This window comes from Xenopus laevis, chromosome 9_10S (assembly GCF_017654675.1).
Source record: "Xenopus laevis strain J_2021 chromosome 9_10S, Xenopus_laevis_v10.1, whole genome shotgun sequence".
NCBI classification, from domain to species: Eukaryota; Metazoa; Chordata; class Amphibia; order Anura; family Pipidae; genus Xenopus; species Xenopus laevis.
In genome coordinates, this window is record NC_054388.1 from 111,518,441 (window position 1) to 111,536,802 (window position 18,362).

The window sequence follows — 18,362 nt, forward strand, 5'->3', positions numbered from 1 at the left end:
TCTCGTCCTGTGGATAATTGTGTTCAACCCCAATACTATCTATAATAAATGTATCTATATATCTATAACATTTGCTATATATACCCATTAGTGTTGCATGCTTTAAAAAGCAGGCATTAATAACTGTTCAAACTATTTTGTTTAGCTTTCTCATTGTATGTGACTAACACCACTGTAACTAGCCTGGAATGATTGGATTAGTAGACGGCATGTGCTGAAAGATGGAATGTACACAACTCATTTTCTATCACCAACATTGCTCATTTCTAGGACATGATGTGAGCTCATCAGCAATGATTAACTCATCTGACCAGTTTGTTATGCAACATTTTAAAAAAAGAAAGAAAGAAAGAAAGAAAGAGAAAGAAAGAAAGAAGAAAGGAAAGAAGGAAGGATGATAAAGAGAGAAAGAAAGAAACTTATTTGTAGATATAAATATTGGTCTTTATCGAAGGTTATATTATGAACATATGGAGAACTAATGTGTCAAGCAAGAACAACATTATCCCACTGGTGCAGTTATCTTCAGTAGCCAATCAGGTTCTTACTTTCATTTTCAGACATGACTTAGATAAATTAGGTTTTCTGTGCTTGCATTCTGGGTTTATGGGCATTGTTTTATTTGGCATCATGGGAGAGGCAAATTGCACTGATTTGATGGCATAGCCTATGGGTAGTGAGGGACAACGGGATCAGATGGGCATGAAACTTCGGCCATTTTGGATCAACTAGAACCATTCAGACCAGTGGCCATGCCTTTAGACTAGAGGAAGAGAACTTCAGTTGAAACAAAGTAGGTGGTTCTTTACAGTGAGTACAATGAGGTTGGGGAATGAACTACCGGGTGATATTGTGATGGCTGATTCTGTAAATGCTTTTAAGAGTGGCTTTAATGATATCCAAGGCTATTGTGATAGTAAAATCTAAAATTAATAAAGATATTGATATATATTAGTTCCAGTGTGTGTGTGTAGGTATGTGCGTTGGGTTTTTATTTGGTGGGGTTGAACTTGATGGACTTTGGTCTTTTTTCAACCCAACTTAACTACGTAACTCTGTTATTTCATTATGGAATGAGCATACCAGTTTAATGGTCCATTAAAGGTATGGCCACACCAGGCTGAATCTCGTCCTGTGGATAATTGTGTTCAACCCCAATACTGTCTATAATAAATGTATCCATCTATATATCTATAACATTTGCTATATACATCCATTAGTGTTGTATGCTTTAAAAAGCAGGCATTAGTGATGGGCGAATTTGCGCTGTTTTGCTTCGCCGAAAAATTCGCGAATTTCGTGCGAAATTCGCGAAACGGCGAAAAATTCGCGAAACGGCGCCAGCGTCTCGTTTTTGACGCCGGCGCCCGTTTTTGACGCCGGCGCCCGTTTTTCCGACGCCGGCGCCCGTTTTTGGCGCCGGCGACTTTTTTCAAAATTTTTTTTTTTTTGACGCCGGCGAATTTTTACCGCGAATTTTCGCGGGCGTTTCGCGAATTTATTCGCTCGGCGCGAATCGCGCAAATTCGCCGCGAATTCGCGCATGGCGAATAAATTCGCCCATCACTAGCAGGCATTAATAACTGATCAAACTGCTTTGTTTAGCTTTCTCATGTATGTGACTAACACCACTGTAACTAGCCTGGAATGATCGGATTAGTAGACGGCATGTGCTGAAAGATGGAATGTACACAACTCATTTTCTATCACCAACATTGCTCATTTCTAGGACATGATGTGAGCTCATCAGCAATGATTAACTCATCTGACCAGTTTGTTATGCAACATTTTAAAAAATGTAAGAAAGAAATAAAAGGAAGGAAGGAAGATAAAGATAGAAAAAAAGAAACTTATTTATGTAAATATTGGTCTTTATCGAAGGTTATATGAACATATGGAGAACTAATGTGTCAAGCAAGAACAACATTATCCCACTGGTGCAGTTATCTTCAGTAGCAAATCAGGTTCTTACTTTCATTTTCAGACATGACTTAGATAAATTAGGTTTTCTGTCCTTGCATTCTGGGTTTATGGGCATTGTTTTATTTGGCATCATGGGAGAGGCAAATTGCACTGATTTGATGCCATAGCCTATGGTTAGTGAGGGACATCGGGATCAGATGGGCATGAAACGTCAGCCTTTTTGGATCAACTAGAGACATTCAGACCAGTGGCCATCCCTTTAGACGGAAGTTTAAATAAACAAGCTGCTGTGTAGCAATGGGGCAGCCATTTAAGCACAGGATACACAGTAGATAACAGATAGGTACTACTATAGTTTATATAAACAAGCTGCTGTATAGCCATGGGGCAGCCATTCAAGCACAGGATACACAGTAGATAACAGATAAGTACTACTATAGTTTATATAAACAAGCTGCTGTGTAGCCATGGGGGCAGCCATTCAAGCACAGGATACACAGTAGATAACAGATAATTACTACTATAGTTTATATAAACAAGCTGTTGTGTAGCCATGGGGGCAGCCATTCAAGCACAGGATACACAGTAGATAACAGATAAGTACTACTATAGTTTATGTAAACAAGCTGCTGTATAGCCATGGGGGCAGCCATTCAAGCACAGGATACACAGTAGATAACAGATAAGTACTACTATAGTTTATATAAACAAGCTGCTGTGTAGCCATGGGGGCAGCCATTCAAGCACAGGATACACAGTAGATAACAGATAAGTACTACTATAGTTTATATAAACAAGCTGATGTGTAGCCATGGGGGCAGCCATTCAAGCACAGGATACACAGTAGATAACAGATAAGTACTACTATAGTTTATATAAACAAGCTGCTGTGTAGCCATGGGGGCAGCCATTCAAGCACAGGATACACAGTAGATAAAAGATAAGTACTACTATAGTTTATATAAACAAGCTGCTGTGTAGCCATGGGGGAAACCATTCAAGCACAGGATTCACAGTAGATAACAGATAAGTACTACTATAGTTTATATAAACAAGCTGCTGTGTAGCCATGGGGACAGCCATTCAAGCACAGGATACACAGTAGATAACAGATAAGTACTACTATAGTTTATATAAACAAGCTGCTGTGTAGCCATGGAGGCAACCATTCAAGCACAGGATACACAGTAGATAACAGATAAGTACTACTATAGTTTATATAAACAAGCTGCTGTGTAGCCATGGGGGAAGCCATTCAAGCACAGGATTCACAGTAGATAACAGATAAGTACTACTATAGTTTATATAAACAAGCTGCTGTGTAGCCACGGGGCAGCCATTCAAGCACAGGATACACAGTAGATAACAGATAAGCACTACTATAGTTTATATAAACAAGCTGCTGTGAAGCCATGGGGGCAGCCATTCAAGCACAGGATACACAGTAGATAACAGATAAGTACTACTATAGTTTATATAAACAAGCTGCTGTGTAGCCATGGGGCAGCCATTCAAGCACAGGATACACAGTAGATAACAGATAAGTACTACTATAGTTTATATAAACAAGCTGCTGTGTAGCCATGGGGGCAGCCATTCAAGCACAGGATACACAGTAGATAACAGATAAGTACTACTATAGTTTATATAAACAAGCTGCTGTGTAGCCATGGGGGCAGCCGTTCAAGCACAGGATACACAGTAGATAACAGATAAGTACTACTATAGTTTATATAAACAAGCTGCTGTGTAGCCATGGGGGCAGCCATTCAAGCACAGGATACACAGTAGATAACAGATAAGTACTACTATAGTTTATATAAACAAGCTGCTGTGTAGCCATGGGGGCCGCCATTCAAGCACAGGATACACAGTAGATAACAGATAAGTACTACTATAGTTTATATAAACAAGCTGCTGTGTAGCCATGGGGGCAGCCATTCAAGCACAGGATACACAGTAGATAACAAGTATATCTGTATTACTTACCAAACAGCAATAGAGTGGTCACATAAAGCAGCCATTTCCACATTTTGTTTTTCCTAAAACAGTGACGTTGTTGGTGCAGATGCAGCAGAGCTTCCAATGTGTTGCTGTGCAGAGCAGCTGTGCAAGTGTGTGTGCTCTGTTTCCCAGTGCTTGGCTTGATCTGGTTGTTATAGGATGAAGCTATTAGTTTACACCCTCACCTGAGAATGTGGTTCTGCCTGTTCCTGGTGTCTCATATCCCTCGGGGCATTCCTCTCCTGTGTCTCTTCCATCCTGTCATCTCCCTGATTGGCCAACAGGAGCACAACAATGGGAAACGTAGGAAATTCATAGAAACCTTATCGCACATGGTATTGTTTTTGGAATCAAAAGCAAATCAGATAAACCAGTCTCAGGGGCTCAGCCAGGAAAGGTGTTTTAGGGAAAAAAAGAAAAATCAGGGAAATTAGATTGAGTAACTTGGCTGTACAAATGCTACAGTAAGATGTTGGTCCTTGTCTTTTAAGGTCAGAAATAGTGGCCACTAAGTCATGGCAGCACATTTGGTTGTTGTACTGTTGGATATTTTATAATGGCTCTGTGAGGCCAAACGTTGTTAAGAGCTTTACCCATTGAACAGCAGTGTATCATCTACAGTATGTGCCCAACTCTTTGGCTGGGTTGTACCCATGCTTGAATAATTGGGGAAAGCTGGAATTTCAAAGCTGCTTAAATCTTGGGGCTTATTTTGTTTAATTATTTAGTTGTTGCACACCAGGATTGTTTACATCTTCTGTTAATTGATAATGAGCTGATAATGTGTTTGTACGGAAGAGCTAACATTAGACAAAGCCGGCAATACACATGGCAATATGGTTGATCTTATTCAGCTCTTTTATTGATTTAAGCCATATCTCTGTCTGTGATTGAGTTATTCCAAAAAAAATATAGAGAGACCATTGGGCAATCTTATTGTATGATAGTACAATTTACATATACATTGAATATGTGTCTAAGCTAACTGGGGCCTCACCCCCTTCCCTTTGTATCCAAACAGCTCACTAATAGTTTTTCAGTTCAGGCTGCCTGTGGACTATTTATATTTTATCCATGTTTGATCTATTTCCCACAATCCCCTGAGCTATACAGTGTATGACCCAGGGGATTCTGGGGAAACTAACCAAACATGACAGCATGGTAATAAAGAAGAATGTAGCTGGGCCAATGCAATTTTTATAGAAGAAGAAATGTGACTCACTGGGGGAACACAGATAATAGCCCTCTCCCATTTTAAAGGACAACTACAACCCTAAGCAATGTAAACAGCATAAAACAGCTCACATGTAAAACCCTGCTTCGCCAAAACAAAAATTTTTTATAAAAACATACTTTTTATAGTATTATGTGCCATTGGGTTAATTCTTAATTGAAAATTGCCATTTTTTAAACTAAGGGCCACCCCCTGAGACCATACAATGCACAGTGCACACAAACAAACCAAGGGAACACATACATGCTAGGTTACATGAGCCAATTACTGGCTGTATATTTTGCTCCCACACTTCTTCCTGTTACAGTTAGAGCTGCAGTATTTCTGGTCAGGTGATCTCTTCCTGTTACAGTTAGCGCTACAGTATTTCTGGTCAGGTGATCTCTTCCTGTTACAGTTAGAGCTGCAGTATTTCTGGTCAGGTGATCTCTTCCTGTTACAGTTAGAGCTGCAGTATTTCTGGTCAGGTGATCTCTTCCTGTTACAGTTGGAGCTGCAGTATTTCTGGTCAGGTGATCTCTTCCTGTTACAGTTACAGCTGCAGTATTTCTGGTCAGGTGATCTCTTCCTGTTTCAGTTAGAGCTGTAGTATTTCTGGTCAGGTGATCTCTTCCTGATACAGTTAGAGCTGCAGTATTTCTGGTCAGGTGATCTCTTCCTGTTACAGTTAGAGCTGCAGTATTTCTGGTCAGGTGATCTCTTCCTGTTACAGTTAGAGCTGCAGTATTTCTGGTCAGGTGATCTCTTCCTGTTACAGTTACAGCTGCAGTATTTATGGTCAGGTGATCTCTTCCTGTTACAGTTGGAGCTGCAGTATTTATGGTCAGGTGATCTTTGAAGCAGCACAGAGAATATGACAAAATGGTGTCTCAAGGGAGAAGATGTAAAAGTGCAGTATTTATGGATATATATATTTCAGTTTGGTGAGATTATTTAATAGCCCACTTAAGATGAAATAAACTCTCTGTTGCTTAAGTATAGTATATTGGGGTATAATTTTCCTCTCTGTTGCTTATATATAGTATATTGGGGTATAGTTTTCATTTAACTCTCCATTCTGCTTTAGACTGCAAACCATCTAATGGTTTCAGCCAAAGGAAAAGGTACACAGGGATTTTCACATATTACCAATATGACCGCTGATTCAGAGGAAGTTAGTAAAGTCATAAAGACATAATTAACTATTTATTACTAGTAAAAAATACATTCCAAACATAATCTAATTTGTATGTAGGTAAATGATTACATTATAATGAACATGTGGAGAATTGATGACTGGTAAGTGATGGTAATTGCATCTTTATTTATTGGGCTAATGGCTCATTTGCCGACAAGTGACTTCACAATAGACTGTGAGACTTAAGGAAGCATAAGCTGGACAATATATATGAGCTTAAATGTCTTTTAAAATATCTCACTCATGTTTTTCATATATGGATTTTTTTAACAGATAAAGACATTCATGCATTTTTAAAATGTGAGATAAATTGAGGTGGAAAAAATCTCTAAAACTACATCAATTCAAATTTTGCTAAATGAGACCCATAGAGCTTATTGAGAAGGAGATACTTTACAACTGTTTATTTTAGAAAAAGTAATGATATTTTAATTTAATGATTTTTTAATTATTTTTCTTAATGATCTAATGAGTTTGATTAATTGATTTTTCAATTATTATATTTAGAAAGCTACTGATTTCCATGAGATCATATTGAATTTTTATTTTCACAGTAGTTGCCCTTTAACTGGAAAATATTCACACAGGGCATGGTTTTCCTTTTGATTCTGACTGTTTGGGCCTTATTTATCAAAATCCAATTTTTTATGATTTTTTTTAATAAAAAATCGAGTGAAAATCCAAATCATATGATTTCTTAGGAGTTTTTTCCTGAATCACTTGATTTTTTTCATTTGTTTCCCGAAAAGCCAGAATTTTTCAGATTATGTACATATAAAAGAGCAGTAACACACACACACAACTAAGCAAATGTCCCAAATTCTTCTACAGAGATGGTTAAGTTGATGGAAAATCTCTACAATGCATTTACTCATACTGTAAATGATAAGGATATTAGAAGTCACTGAGGGGTTGTTCTGTGACCATATAAAGGCACAAGGCTGCAGGCTGAGTTATACAGGGAACTCTGAGTATCACTCATGTATTATAAGGGATAATGTACCCCCTACTGTAAATGATAAGGATATTAGAAGTCACTGAGGGGTTGTTCTGTGACCATATAAAGGCACAAGGCTGCAGGTTGAGTTATACAGGGAACTCTGAGTATCTCTTGTGTATCATAAGGGATAATGTACCCCCTACTGTAAATGATAAGGATATTAGAAGTCACTGAGGGGTTGTTCTGTGACCATATAAAGGCACAAGGCTGCAGGCTGAGTTATACAGGGAACTCTGAGTATCACTCATGTATTATAAGGGATAATGTACCCCCTACTGTAAATGATAAGGATATTAGAAGTCACTGAGGGGTTGTTCTGTGACCATATAAAGGCACAAGGCTGCAGGCTGAGTTATACAGGGAACTCTGAGTATCACTCATGTATTATAAGGGATAATGTACCCCCTACTGTAAATGATAAGGATATTAGAAGTCACTGAGGGGTTCTGTGAGCATATAAAGGCACAAGGCTGCAGGCTGAGTTATACAGGGAACACTATCACTCATGTATTATAAGGGATAATGTACCCCCTACTGTAAATGATAAGGATATTAGAAGTCACTGAGGGGTTGTTCTGTGACCATATAAAGGCACAAGGCTGCAGGCTGAGTTATACAGGGAACTCTGAGTATCACTCGTGTATTATAAGGGATAATGTACCCCCTACTGTAAATGATAAGGATATTAGAAGTCACTGAGGGGTTGTTCTGTGACCATATAAAGACACAAGGCTGAAGGCTGAGTTATACAGGGAACTCTGAGTATCACTCATGTATTATAAGGGATAATGTACCCCCTACTGTAAATGATAAGGATATTAGAAGTCACTGAGGGGTTGTTCTGTGACCATATAAAGACACAAGGCTGAAGGCTGAGTTATACAGGGAACTCTGAGTATCACTCATGTATTATAAGGGATAATGTACCCCCTACTGTAAATTATAAGGATATTAGAAGTCACTGAGGGGTTGTTCTGTGACCATATAAAGGCACAAGGCTGCAGGCTGAGTTATACAGGGAACTCTGAGTATCACTCATGTATTATAAGGGATAATGTACCCCCTACTGTAAATGATAAGGATATTAGAAGTCACTGAGGGGTCCTGTGACCATATAAAGGCACAAGGCTGTAGGCTGAGTTATACAGGGAACTCTAAGTATCACTCATGTATTATAAGGGATATTGTACACCCTATTTTGAGCTATAAGGATATTAGAAGTCACTGATGGGTGTTTTGACCATATAAAGGCAGAAGGCTGCAGACTGGGTTATACAGGTCAGGGAATTCTGGGTATCATTTTTATTCTACTCCCTTTAGTACTGAGAGAAGGAAGCAGTTGACTCCAGGAGTCCATGAATACAGTAGAATAGAATGAGGAACTTCAGGGCCTTTCTTGGAAGTTATATTATTATTATTAGACTGGCATCTGTCACATGAGCCTAAAATGCATAAATCCAGGTGATGGTTACTGGAACTGATCTTATGGGACACTTCTCCATCTGCAGCATCAGTACCATTAACAATTCAACTGGAAACCTGTAAAGACCCACACAGAGAATTACATTGAACGTCAGACAGAAATGACTAGATGCCCACTGTTAGAAACAAGGTGCAACGCTGTTCCTAGACACGAGATCTGCCAAAAAATGTATCAATCCAAGTGATGGATACTTATCTACTAGTACACCTCTCCATCTGCAGCATTGGTACCTCCAACTATCCAATAGGAAACCAGCGAAGATACACACAGTGAATGAATATTTGGTTGAAAGTCAAACAGAAATTGTAGAACAAAGAAGTCAAGTTTTCTCATGAAGTTTCTGTTTGAATTACGTCACTGGAGTGCTGGAAAAAAGTACCTCTTAGTCCGCATTCAAATATATTAACTTTTATTAATTAATGAATACATTTGAGATCACCCAATTAATCGATTATACACATGACCTAAATGAATGAATAAATACCAATCACATAATTATAGCACATATTGTATTACTCATTAAATAACTCTCTTATGATATAAAGTACATTTGTTTCCTTAGAGAAATTCATCAGATGGAAACGTTTTTTAGTTCATTATTAATTCATCAAATCAAAAAAAAAAGGAAATCACATTAAATGATCAATCTAAATTCATTATCAAGTTAATCAATTGCACAAAGTCCCATAGAAATTAATTAGACCACATTGATTACTGTTAAAAGGAACTCGGAGGCCCAAACTGGATCCACTTGTATTAAACTTTTAGCCCACTTCAATCTAATGTTGTTATTAGCTTAATTTGAAAATGGGATATGAATACATTAATATCACAGTTTTTTTTTAGTTTTTTCCCCTCCATCCGTTCCGATTATAATGGTTAATTGAGGGCACGTAAAAAGACATCTAACAAACTTGCAATTCGGCATCTGGTAATTGTTAGGAGAGCTTTAAAAGCATAACGCTATATGTTTGAAAAGTGTGTATTCAATTCGGTGCAGTCTTTAACCAGGTTTGTTAATCCGACTCACGATCCTGCGACTTTCTGCATAAACGAGTTCCCCATATGCCTTACCTCTCCCTTCAGTGCTGCAGTGATTGCTTTCATTAGTGGTTCCGTCTTCCCCGTGAATAGGGATGGGCGCCCATAGACTTGTATGGCAGCGTGCGTCAAAAAAAAAAGACGCTCGTCAAAACAATTTCGCCGCGCGACAACATTTTTTTGACGCCCATAGACTTTTAATGGGCGTCTGTGACATTTCGCCGGATTTTGGCGAAACTAAATGGGTCAAATTCGCACATCCCTACTTGTGAATAGTGATGGGAGAATTTGTGGCGTTTCGCTGAAAATTCTCGAATTTCCAGCGAAATTTGCGAAACGGCGAAAAATTTTCGAAACGGCAGGAATTCGCCACAAATTCGTGCCTGGTGAATAAATTCACCCATCACTACTCACGAATGGCTGTTTGTCTCGTCACTCAGACTGGAGGATGAAGAAAGGGCCATATACCTCCATGCCAACGTGAGTTTCACCGGGTCAGGCTTCGTCAGGGTGTAATGATGTCACTTCCTGCCAGGTCGGAACTAGGGGTAGGCAGAGTAGGCACGTGCCTACGGTGCAAAGCTGAGGGGGCGCCAGGCACGTACCTGCTCTGTCGCCTACCCCGTGTCCGGTCCCGTCTCTCCTCGTCTGGCACTGGCGTAAATGCGCTTTTGCGCATGCGTGTGCACATTTCACGCATGCGCACTGGAGTGCAATTTCGGGCATGTTCACTTTCAAGCACTGAAGCGCATGCGCAGTCGAGCGAGCACAGAGTCGGCGCCTTGGCCCGTCAGGCTGCCTAGGGCTCCTGGCCGGGTTGGCCCGGCTCTGCTTCCTGCTTGCCACTTAAAGCGCCTTAATGGTGAACTACGTCCTGTTGCTATAGCAACAAACTACGAGTTATGTTGTATTACCTCTTATTACATTTACATCAATATAAACATATTTACATATAATTATCCTGGACCTTGAAATTTGTACATTCTATAATCATGAACAGATAAAACAGGATAGTCTTGGATCATATTCTTTAAAATACATATATATTTTTTAAAGAAAAAACTAAAAATTTAGTCCTTAAATTTTTTTGGGGTAACGGGGTTCCCCCATACATTTTCTAATAAATGGAACATAAACTATACAGTGGCCTCATGTTTAGGGCATTATTACAACTCTATTGTCTTTATTAAGGTTTCCCGGGCTTGTGTAATGTAATGTATTTGCTGCAACATATACGTCCATTCAACTTTATCATTTTCCACCGTATGCAAATTAGCGAAGACCTCTAATGAAGTTGCGCTAGTCAGAATTGAATGCTGGCACATCTTCGCTTTGATTGCCGAAATAACACTTGAAAATTCGCCATCGTTCGCCACCCTGGACACAACTTCGCATTTTAGTAAATTAGTGTTGTCTGAGCGAATTTTTGCCTGGCAAAGTGTAGTGATGGGTGCTTAGCTGGCGAATTTTCTCAGGTTAGTAAATTTCCCCCATAGTGTCTTCCTATTGAACTTTTGGTTGACTTTTTGAGTTTTTCTTTAAAAAATATATATATTATAAAGAATATGATCCAAGACTATCCTGTTTTATCTGTTCATGATTGTAGGATATATAAATTTCAAGGTCCTCGATAATTATATGTAAATATGTTTATATTGATGTAAATGTAATAAGAGGTAATACAACATAATTTGTAGTTCATTGCTATTAGTGATGGGCGAATTTGCGCCATTTCGCTTCGCCGAAAAATTTGCGAATTTTGCGCGAAAATTCACGAAACGGCGCCAGCGTCTCGTTTTTGACGCCGGCGCCCGTTTTTGGGCCGGCGCCCATTTTTGACCGCGAATTTTTGCGGCCGTTTCGCGAATTTATTCGCTCGGCGTGAATCGCGCAAATTCGCCGCGAATTCGCGCCTGGCGAATAAATTCGCCCATCACTAATTGCTATAGCAACAGGACGTAACTCACCATTAAGGGGCTTTAAGAGGCAACCAGAAAGTGACATCATTACGCTCTGATGAAGCCTGACCCGTTGAAACTCACGTTTGAGGAATCGAGATATATGGCCCTTTCTTTATCCTCCGGTCTGAGTGGCGAGACATACGGCCGTTCATGAGGAAGACACTAATAAAAGCAATCACTGCAGTACTGAAGGGAGAGGTAAAGTATATGGGGAACTCATTTATACAGAAAGGCGCAGGATCGTGAGTAGTGATGGGCGAATTTATTCGCCAGGCGCGAATTCGCGGCGAATTTGTGCGTTTCGCCGCCAGCGAATAAAGTCGCGAATCGCCCGCGAAAATTTCGAAAAACGGGCGCCGGCGCCAAAAACGGGCGCCGGCGTCGTTTCGCGAATTTTTCGCCGTTTCGCGCGAAATTTGCGAATTTTTCGGCGAAGCGAAACGGCGCAATTTCGCCCATCACTAATCGTGAGTTTAAGAAGCCGGATTAACAAACCTGGTTAAAGACTGCACCAAATTTCAAACAAATAGCTTTATGCTTTTGAAGCTCTCCTAACAATTACCGGACTCTCATTTACGTGCCCTCAATTTACCATTATAATCGGAACAGATCTAAGGGGGAAAAAAAGCTGCAAAATACATATAAATGTATCCGTATTATATTTTTAAATTAAAGGGATCCTGTCATCAGAAAACATGTTTTTTTCAAAACGCATCAGTTAATAGTGCTGCTCCAGCAGAATTCTGCACTGAAATCCATTTCTCAAAAGAGCAAACAGATTTTTTTATATTCAATTTTGAAATCTGACATGGGGCTAGACATTTTGTCAATTTCCCAGCTGCCCCTGGTCATGTGACTTGTGCCTGCACTTTAGGAGAGAAATGCTTTCTGGCAGGCTGCTGTGTTTCCTTCTCAATGTAACTGAATGTGTCTCAGTGGGACATGGGTTTTTACTATTGAGTGTTGTTCTTAGATCTACCAGGCAGCTGTTATCTTGTGTTAGGGAGCTGTTATCTGGTTACCTTCCCATTGTTCTTATGTTTGGATACTGGGGGCGAAAAGGGAGGGGGGTGATATCACTCCAACTTGCAGTACAGCAGTAGAGTTATGCAGTAACATTAAGGGGCATATTTATCAAGGGTCAAATTTAGGGTTTGTGGGAGTTTAAAAAAAAACTCCCATAAACTAGAAATTTGAAAACGAAACATATTAAAAAAATCTAATTTTTTAAATTCAGATGAATAGGATCAACCTGCAAACTCGAATCGAATTAGATTCGAGTTTTTTTCTCCAAAAAAACATTTTATTAAAAAATTTTTTTTTTCAAAAGTCCACCAATTGACTCCAAATTGATTGTAGGAGATCCCCCAATAGACTTAAACACCAATTTGGCAGGTTTTATATGGCAAATAGTCAATTTAAATTTTTATAGGGACAGTACTTGATAAATTTCGGGATTCTAATTTAGAAATTTTTTTAACCTCAAATCGAATTTCAACTATTCCCTAGTCGAATTACACTAAAATAAACTCGAAATTTGAATTTAAAAATTAAAATTTCCAATTCAACCCTTGATAAATCTGCCCCAAGTAGTCATTACATGATAAGCATGGTCAATAAATGATCCCAGGGGCCAGCTCAAAATTCATTAAACCTTTGGGGACAAAGTCACCACAACCAAAAGACGTTGAGTGGAAAACCCATCTCTAAAGTCCGTGTTGCCTGTAGCTATTAAATAACACTGCACGTCACTAGGAAATTGCTTTTAAAGGCACATTGACCAGTAGATTAACTTTCAGCTTTATGCATTAATATGCCCCCAAACCTTGAGTAAACTAGTGGTGGGCGAATCTGTGTTGTTTTGCAGAATAATTCTCAAATTTCCTGCGAAATTCGCGAAACGGCGAAAAATTCGCAAAACTGCGCAGGCATCCATTTTTTTTTACGCCGGCGCACATTCGCTGGCGAAGATGTGCCGGCGTCCAAAAAAACGGATGTCGGCGAATTTTTGCGCCGGTCTCGCAAATCTATTCGCCGGTGTCGAATCGCATTAATTTACTGAGGATTCGCGCTTGCCGAATAAATTCGCCCATCACCAAACAGAACAAATAGACCTATTGCCAGTGGTCATAGAGTATCCCTTCCCATGTGCTAGAGCAGGGTCATCATCTTTTTTGCGTGTGAGCTAGATTCACATGTAAACAAAGTTGGGGAGCAAAACAAGCATTAAGAAGTCCCTGGGGAGCCAAAAAGGGCTATGATTGGCTATGTGGTAGCTTATGAGTGTCAGATCGACACAAAATGTGTAAAGCCTAATATGATTGTCTAAATAAAGATTTTTTGTACTTTGTTACTGATATTTTTGGTCTGATCTGTATGTGGGTCTCAGAGTGTCCAATACCTGGGCACCTGGGCCACTCAGGCCCGGATTTGTGGAAAGGCCACCAAGGCCCGGCCTAGGGCGGCAGGATTTTAGGGGGGCAGGATTTTAGGGGGGCGGCATGCTGCCCAACCACACCCACATTGGTTCAAAAACACTGGGATGCGCAGGAGATACAATCTCCATGAAGATTTGCACCAATAAAGGGAAGGGGACAGGGGCGACGAACGGCAGTGGGCCTAGGGGTGTCCGCTATGTAAATCCGGCCCTGGGGCCACTGCTTCACCTTGGTGAGTTTTCTACATGAAATAGACATATTTGTGCTTATGTTTGTTTCTTGGCTATGTGGTAGACCCCATGTGAGCCTACAGGATAGTCTACTGGACAGTATACCTAGTTTTTAATGCAATAAAACTTGCCTCTAAGGCAGGAATTAAAAAAATAAGCACCTGCTTTGAGGCCACTGAGTGCAACATCCAAGGGGTTGGTGAACAACCTGTTACTCATGAGCCACTGGTTGGGGACCACTGTGCTAGAGGAAGTATAATACTACTATAAAGTACTGTTTTGCTGTTGCAAGCCCTGGGAAAATATTCAGCAAAGGTGAACAATAACCAGCCCCATTTTTCTCCTAAGTGGTACCCAAACCCTGTTGGTGAACTTGTGCATCTCTGGTTGATATACTATTGAATGTCTGCCCCTGAGAAAGTTTATTCTATATTTTTCAGAATAGGGCTGAGGACTACACATTACTATTTACTTATAAAGCAAGAAAATCCCACAATACAAATAGCCTTTTAAAAATTTGTTTAAATCAAATCTTATCTCAACCAACCCCTACTTTCCTTTCTTCATCATCCTCACTAGCATGGTTACAGAATATTCATGGATTTTACCCTAGAAGAACAGGAGGAGAGAGGAGAAGGAAAGCAATTTAGGGTAACTAACATATGTTTACTTTTTATGGGAAGTGACATAGGGGCAAATTCACTAAGATACGAAGTTGCGCCAGGCGCAACTTCGCCGCACTTTGCCGTACTTCGCCGCACTTCGCCAGGCGTAGTTTCGCCAGGGCTCCGCAAATTCACTAAAATCCGAAGTTGCGCACAGGGGTTGCGTAAGGTTGCGGAGTTGCGCTAGCGTTGAATCGCTATAAAAAGCGAAGTTGCGCTAGCGAAGGCTAATTTGCATACGGCGCCAAATTCAAATTTCAATGGAGGAATACGTATCAGCACTACAAATGGCTAGAAAACCTTCAAATCAGCAAATAAAAATTGTTATTTTGCCCTACACATGTGCCCACTGTCTAGGTAAGTTGCCATGAGTCAGGAAATGTAGGGGGGAGGAAGGGGAGCCCCAAAAATTTTTCGATCTTTTTCAGCCTATCACCCATAATGTAGAAAACACGCCAGCGTTTTTTGGGACTTAGAAAAAAAATTGACTTTTTTTTAAACAATCCCTATCTACTCTATTGCGCTTCGCCAGGTCTGAGGTGGCGAAGGAAGTCTAGCGTAAAAGGTAGCGTTCAGTACACTGCGCAAGTTAGTGAATTTGCGTAGTTTCGTCGCTAGCGAAGATTCGCCTGGTGTAAGGTTGCGAAGTAACACTAGCGAAAATACGCCAGCGGTCGTTAGTGAATTTGCGCAGTAGCGAAAATGCCAAACGCTAGCGAATTAACGCTAGCGTTCGGTGCTTCGCGGCTTAGTGAATTTGCCCCACAGTCTGGAGAAGAACTGAAAAAGACTAATTGGGTTATTTACCACTGGGAAGGCAGGGTGTGCCGCATTCCAATTCTACCAATTCAAAGGTCATGAAAGGATCTGCCAGGAGTGGGTGGATCAATGGTGGACTCTGCCAGCTGGAGCATTTCCTTCTCATTGGGACCTCAGTTTACTAGCCAGCAGCACCCACCATGGGCAGGTATCCAGTGGGATCATAACTAGGGTCCCCTGGGAGAAAGGTCCCAAAATAACTGGTGATGGCCCAGCATGATACACTCATAATTGCAGGTCCATCTGTTCTGAAATGGCTCGGGCAGTTTTGCTGGATTCTGAGCATGCCTTGATTGGACTAGGATATTCTACATTTTGTTCTTTTTTTGTTCTTGATGCTTTACATACATAGTGCAGCCGCTGTAATTGCTTCAGATGTCCTTAGGGCAAGTCTTTTTCTGAATTTAACTGGTGTGTATCATCCATTGACAGTATCTGTGCCGCGTAATGACTTCACGTGGGTGTTTAACAGCATTACAAATACTCCTGTTGGGTTGTACTATACAAGTTCTCACAAGAACAGGCCGACTCCAAATACCCATGAACAAATATTATTTCTCTGTAACCGACACACCCCGGGTGTAGGAACTGCATTAAGCAGGAACAGTATCCCAGGGGCCATTGTAGACCTAAACTGATGTGCTTTATAGTATTGTGCTTTATTGTACTGTCCTTTATTGCATTGTGCTTTATTGTACTGAAACGCACCAAAGGCAGAGACATGTGTAGCAATTATTTTGATTAGAAATTTGAGACAGAGCACTAGTGCAAAGTGCAAAAATAAGGCACAATCTCCATGTGTTTACAATTAACCTTTATTAACCTGTAATAACGGCAGTGGCAATTAAGTAGCATCAGTCTTGCACCAGCATGGACAAAAAAAACAAAGTCCCTCTGCTTGCCCAGTATGCCATCAATCTGGAAACCTGTTTTCTGGAAAGGCCGTCTCACATAGATAATGAATTATCCAAATTTCTTTTTTATCATAATATTAAATCCAAACTTGATCCAAACTAAAGCTGGCCATAGACGTGCAGATATGATCCTACAAATCTTTGTTTAGTACAATTTTCAGACAGTATGTGGAGTGTCCCGACATTTTTCGTGCCATGGTGATCTGTCATATTCTAGCAGAAGATCCAAATTATGGAAAGATCAAATATCTGGAAAACCCCACACAGCTTACTGGCTGACTTGGCCTGGCACTGCTGCCATGATAAATATAGCTACATAGGGAGAATACAGTCCACTTTACTTGTGCCAAGGTGTTGGGTAAATTAACAAGACACAATGAGTAGGATGTGTTACGACAAAGCTCAGTGAAATGTATTCAAAAGACCATGTCTGGGAATTGGCTTCAGACTCAGTTTCCCCTAACAAGACCCCTGCTGTTACCAGTTGTGCAAGATGTGAGCACAGGGCAATGCCCGAGGTACTGAAACTCTAACACCACACCTGGGAAGTGTTTTTTCATTTGCAGAGGGAACCAGTTTTGTTTAGACATCAGTGTTTTCTTTCTTAGCCTGCGGCAGTCTCTGTTTTCACTGCTAAGTCACCCTCTTCTTGCCTCAGTCCCTCTGCTTACCCAAACTACCACCTCCTGATCTGTATCTCCTACAGTACTTCAGTTGCCTCAGTCCCTCTGCTTGCCCAAACACTTGCCTCCTGATCTGTATCTCCTACAGTACTTCAGTTGCCTCAGTCCCTCTGCTTGCCCAGACACTTGCCTCCTGATCTGTATCTCCTACAGTACTTCAGTTGCCTCAGTCCCTCTGCTTGCCCAAACACTTGCCTCCTGATCTGTATCTCCTACAGTACTTCAGTTGCCTCAGTCCCTCTGCTTGCCCAAACACTTGCCTCCTGATCTGTATCTCCTACAGTACTTCAGTTGCCTCAGTCCCTCTGCTTGCCCAAACACTTGCCTCCTGATCTGTATCTCCTACAGTACTTCAGTTGCCTCAGTCCCTCTGCTTGCCCAGACACTTGCCTCCTGATCTGTATCTCCTACAGTACTTCAGTTGCCTCAGTCCCTCTGCTTGCCCAGACACTTGCCTCCTGATCTGTATCTCCTACAGTACTTCAGTTGCCTCAGTCCCTCTGCTTGCCCAGACACTTGCCTCCTGATCTGTATCTCCTACAGTACTTCAGTTGCCTCAGTCCCTCTGCTTGCCCAGACACTTGCCTCCTGATCTGTATCTCCTACGTACTTCAGTTGCTGGTGTGTCGTGTCAGCAATGGTCTGTAGCTAGATGGTGTGGGGGGCAGGATATAAAGCTAGTTAAGAACTGCAGTACAATTCCTTATTAGCATTGGGGCTCCAGTTCAGATAACATTTATTATGGCTATTGGATGAGCAAACATTAAGGCTAGGGCCAGACTATGTTGAA

The 18,362-nt window shown here is 40.7% G+C and overlaps 1 protein-coding gene across 1 annotated transcript in view; it reads right to left on the bottom strand.

Moving 5' to 3' along the window:
* Nucleotides 1–18,362, bottom strand: part of LOC108702348 (transmembrane protease serine 9) — a 64,347-nt gene that overhangs the window by 8,067 nt on the left and 37,918 nt on the right. Inside the window, exon 14 of the mRNA XM_041578124.1 lies at nt 3,913–4,107. Coding sequence (XP_041434058.1) covers nt 3,913–4,107 — 195 coding nt within the window. The remainder of the gene's footprint in view (nt 1–3,912; nt 4,108–18,362) is intronic.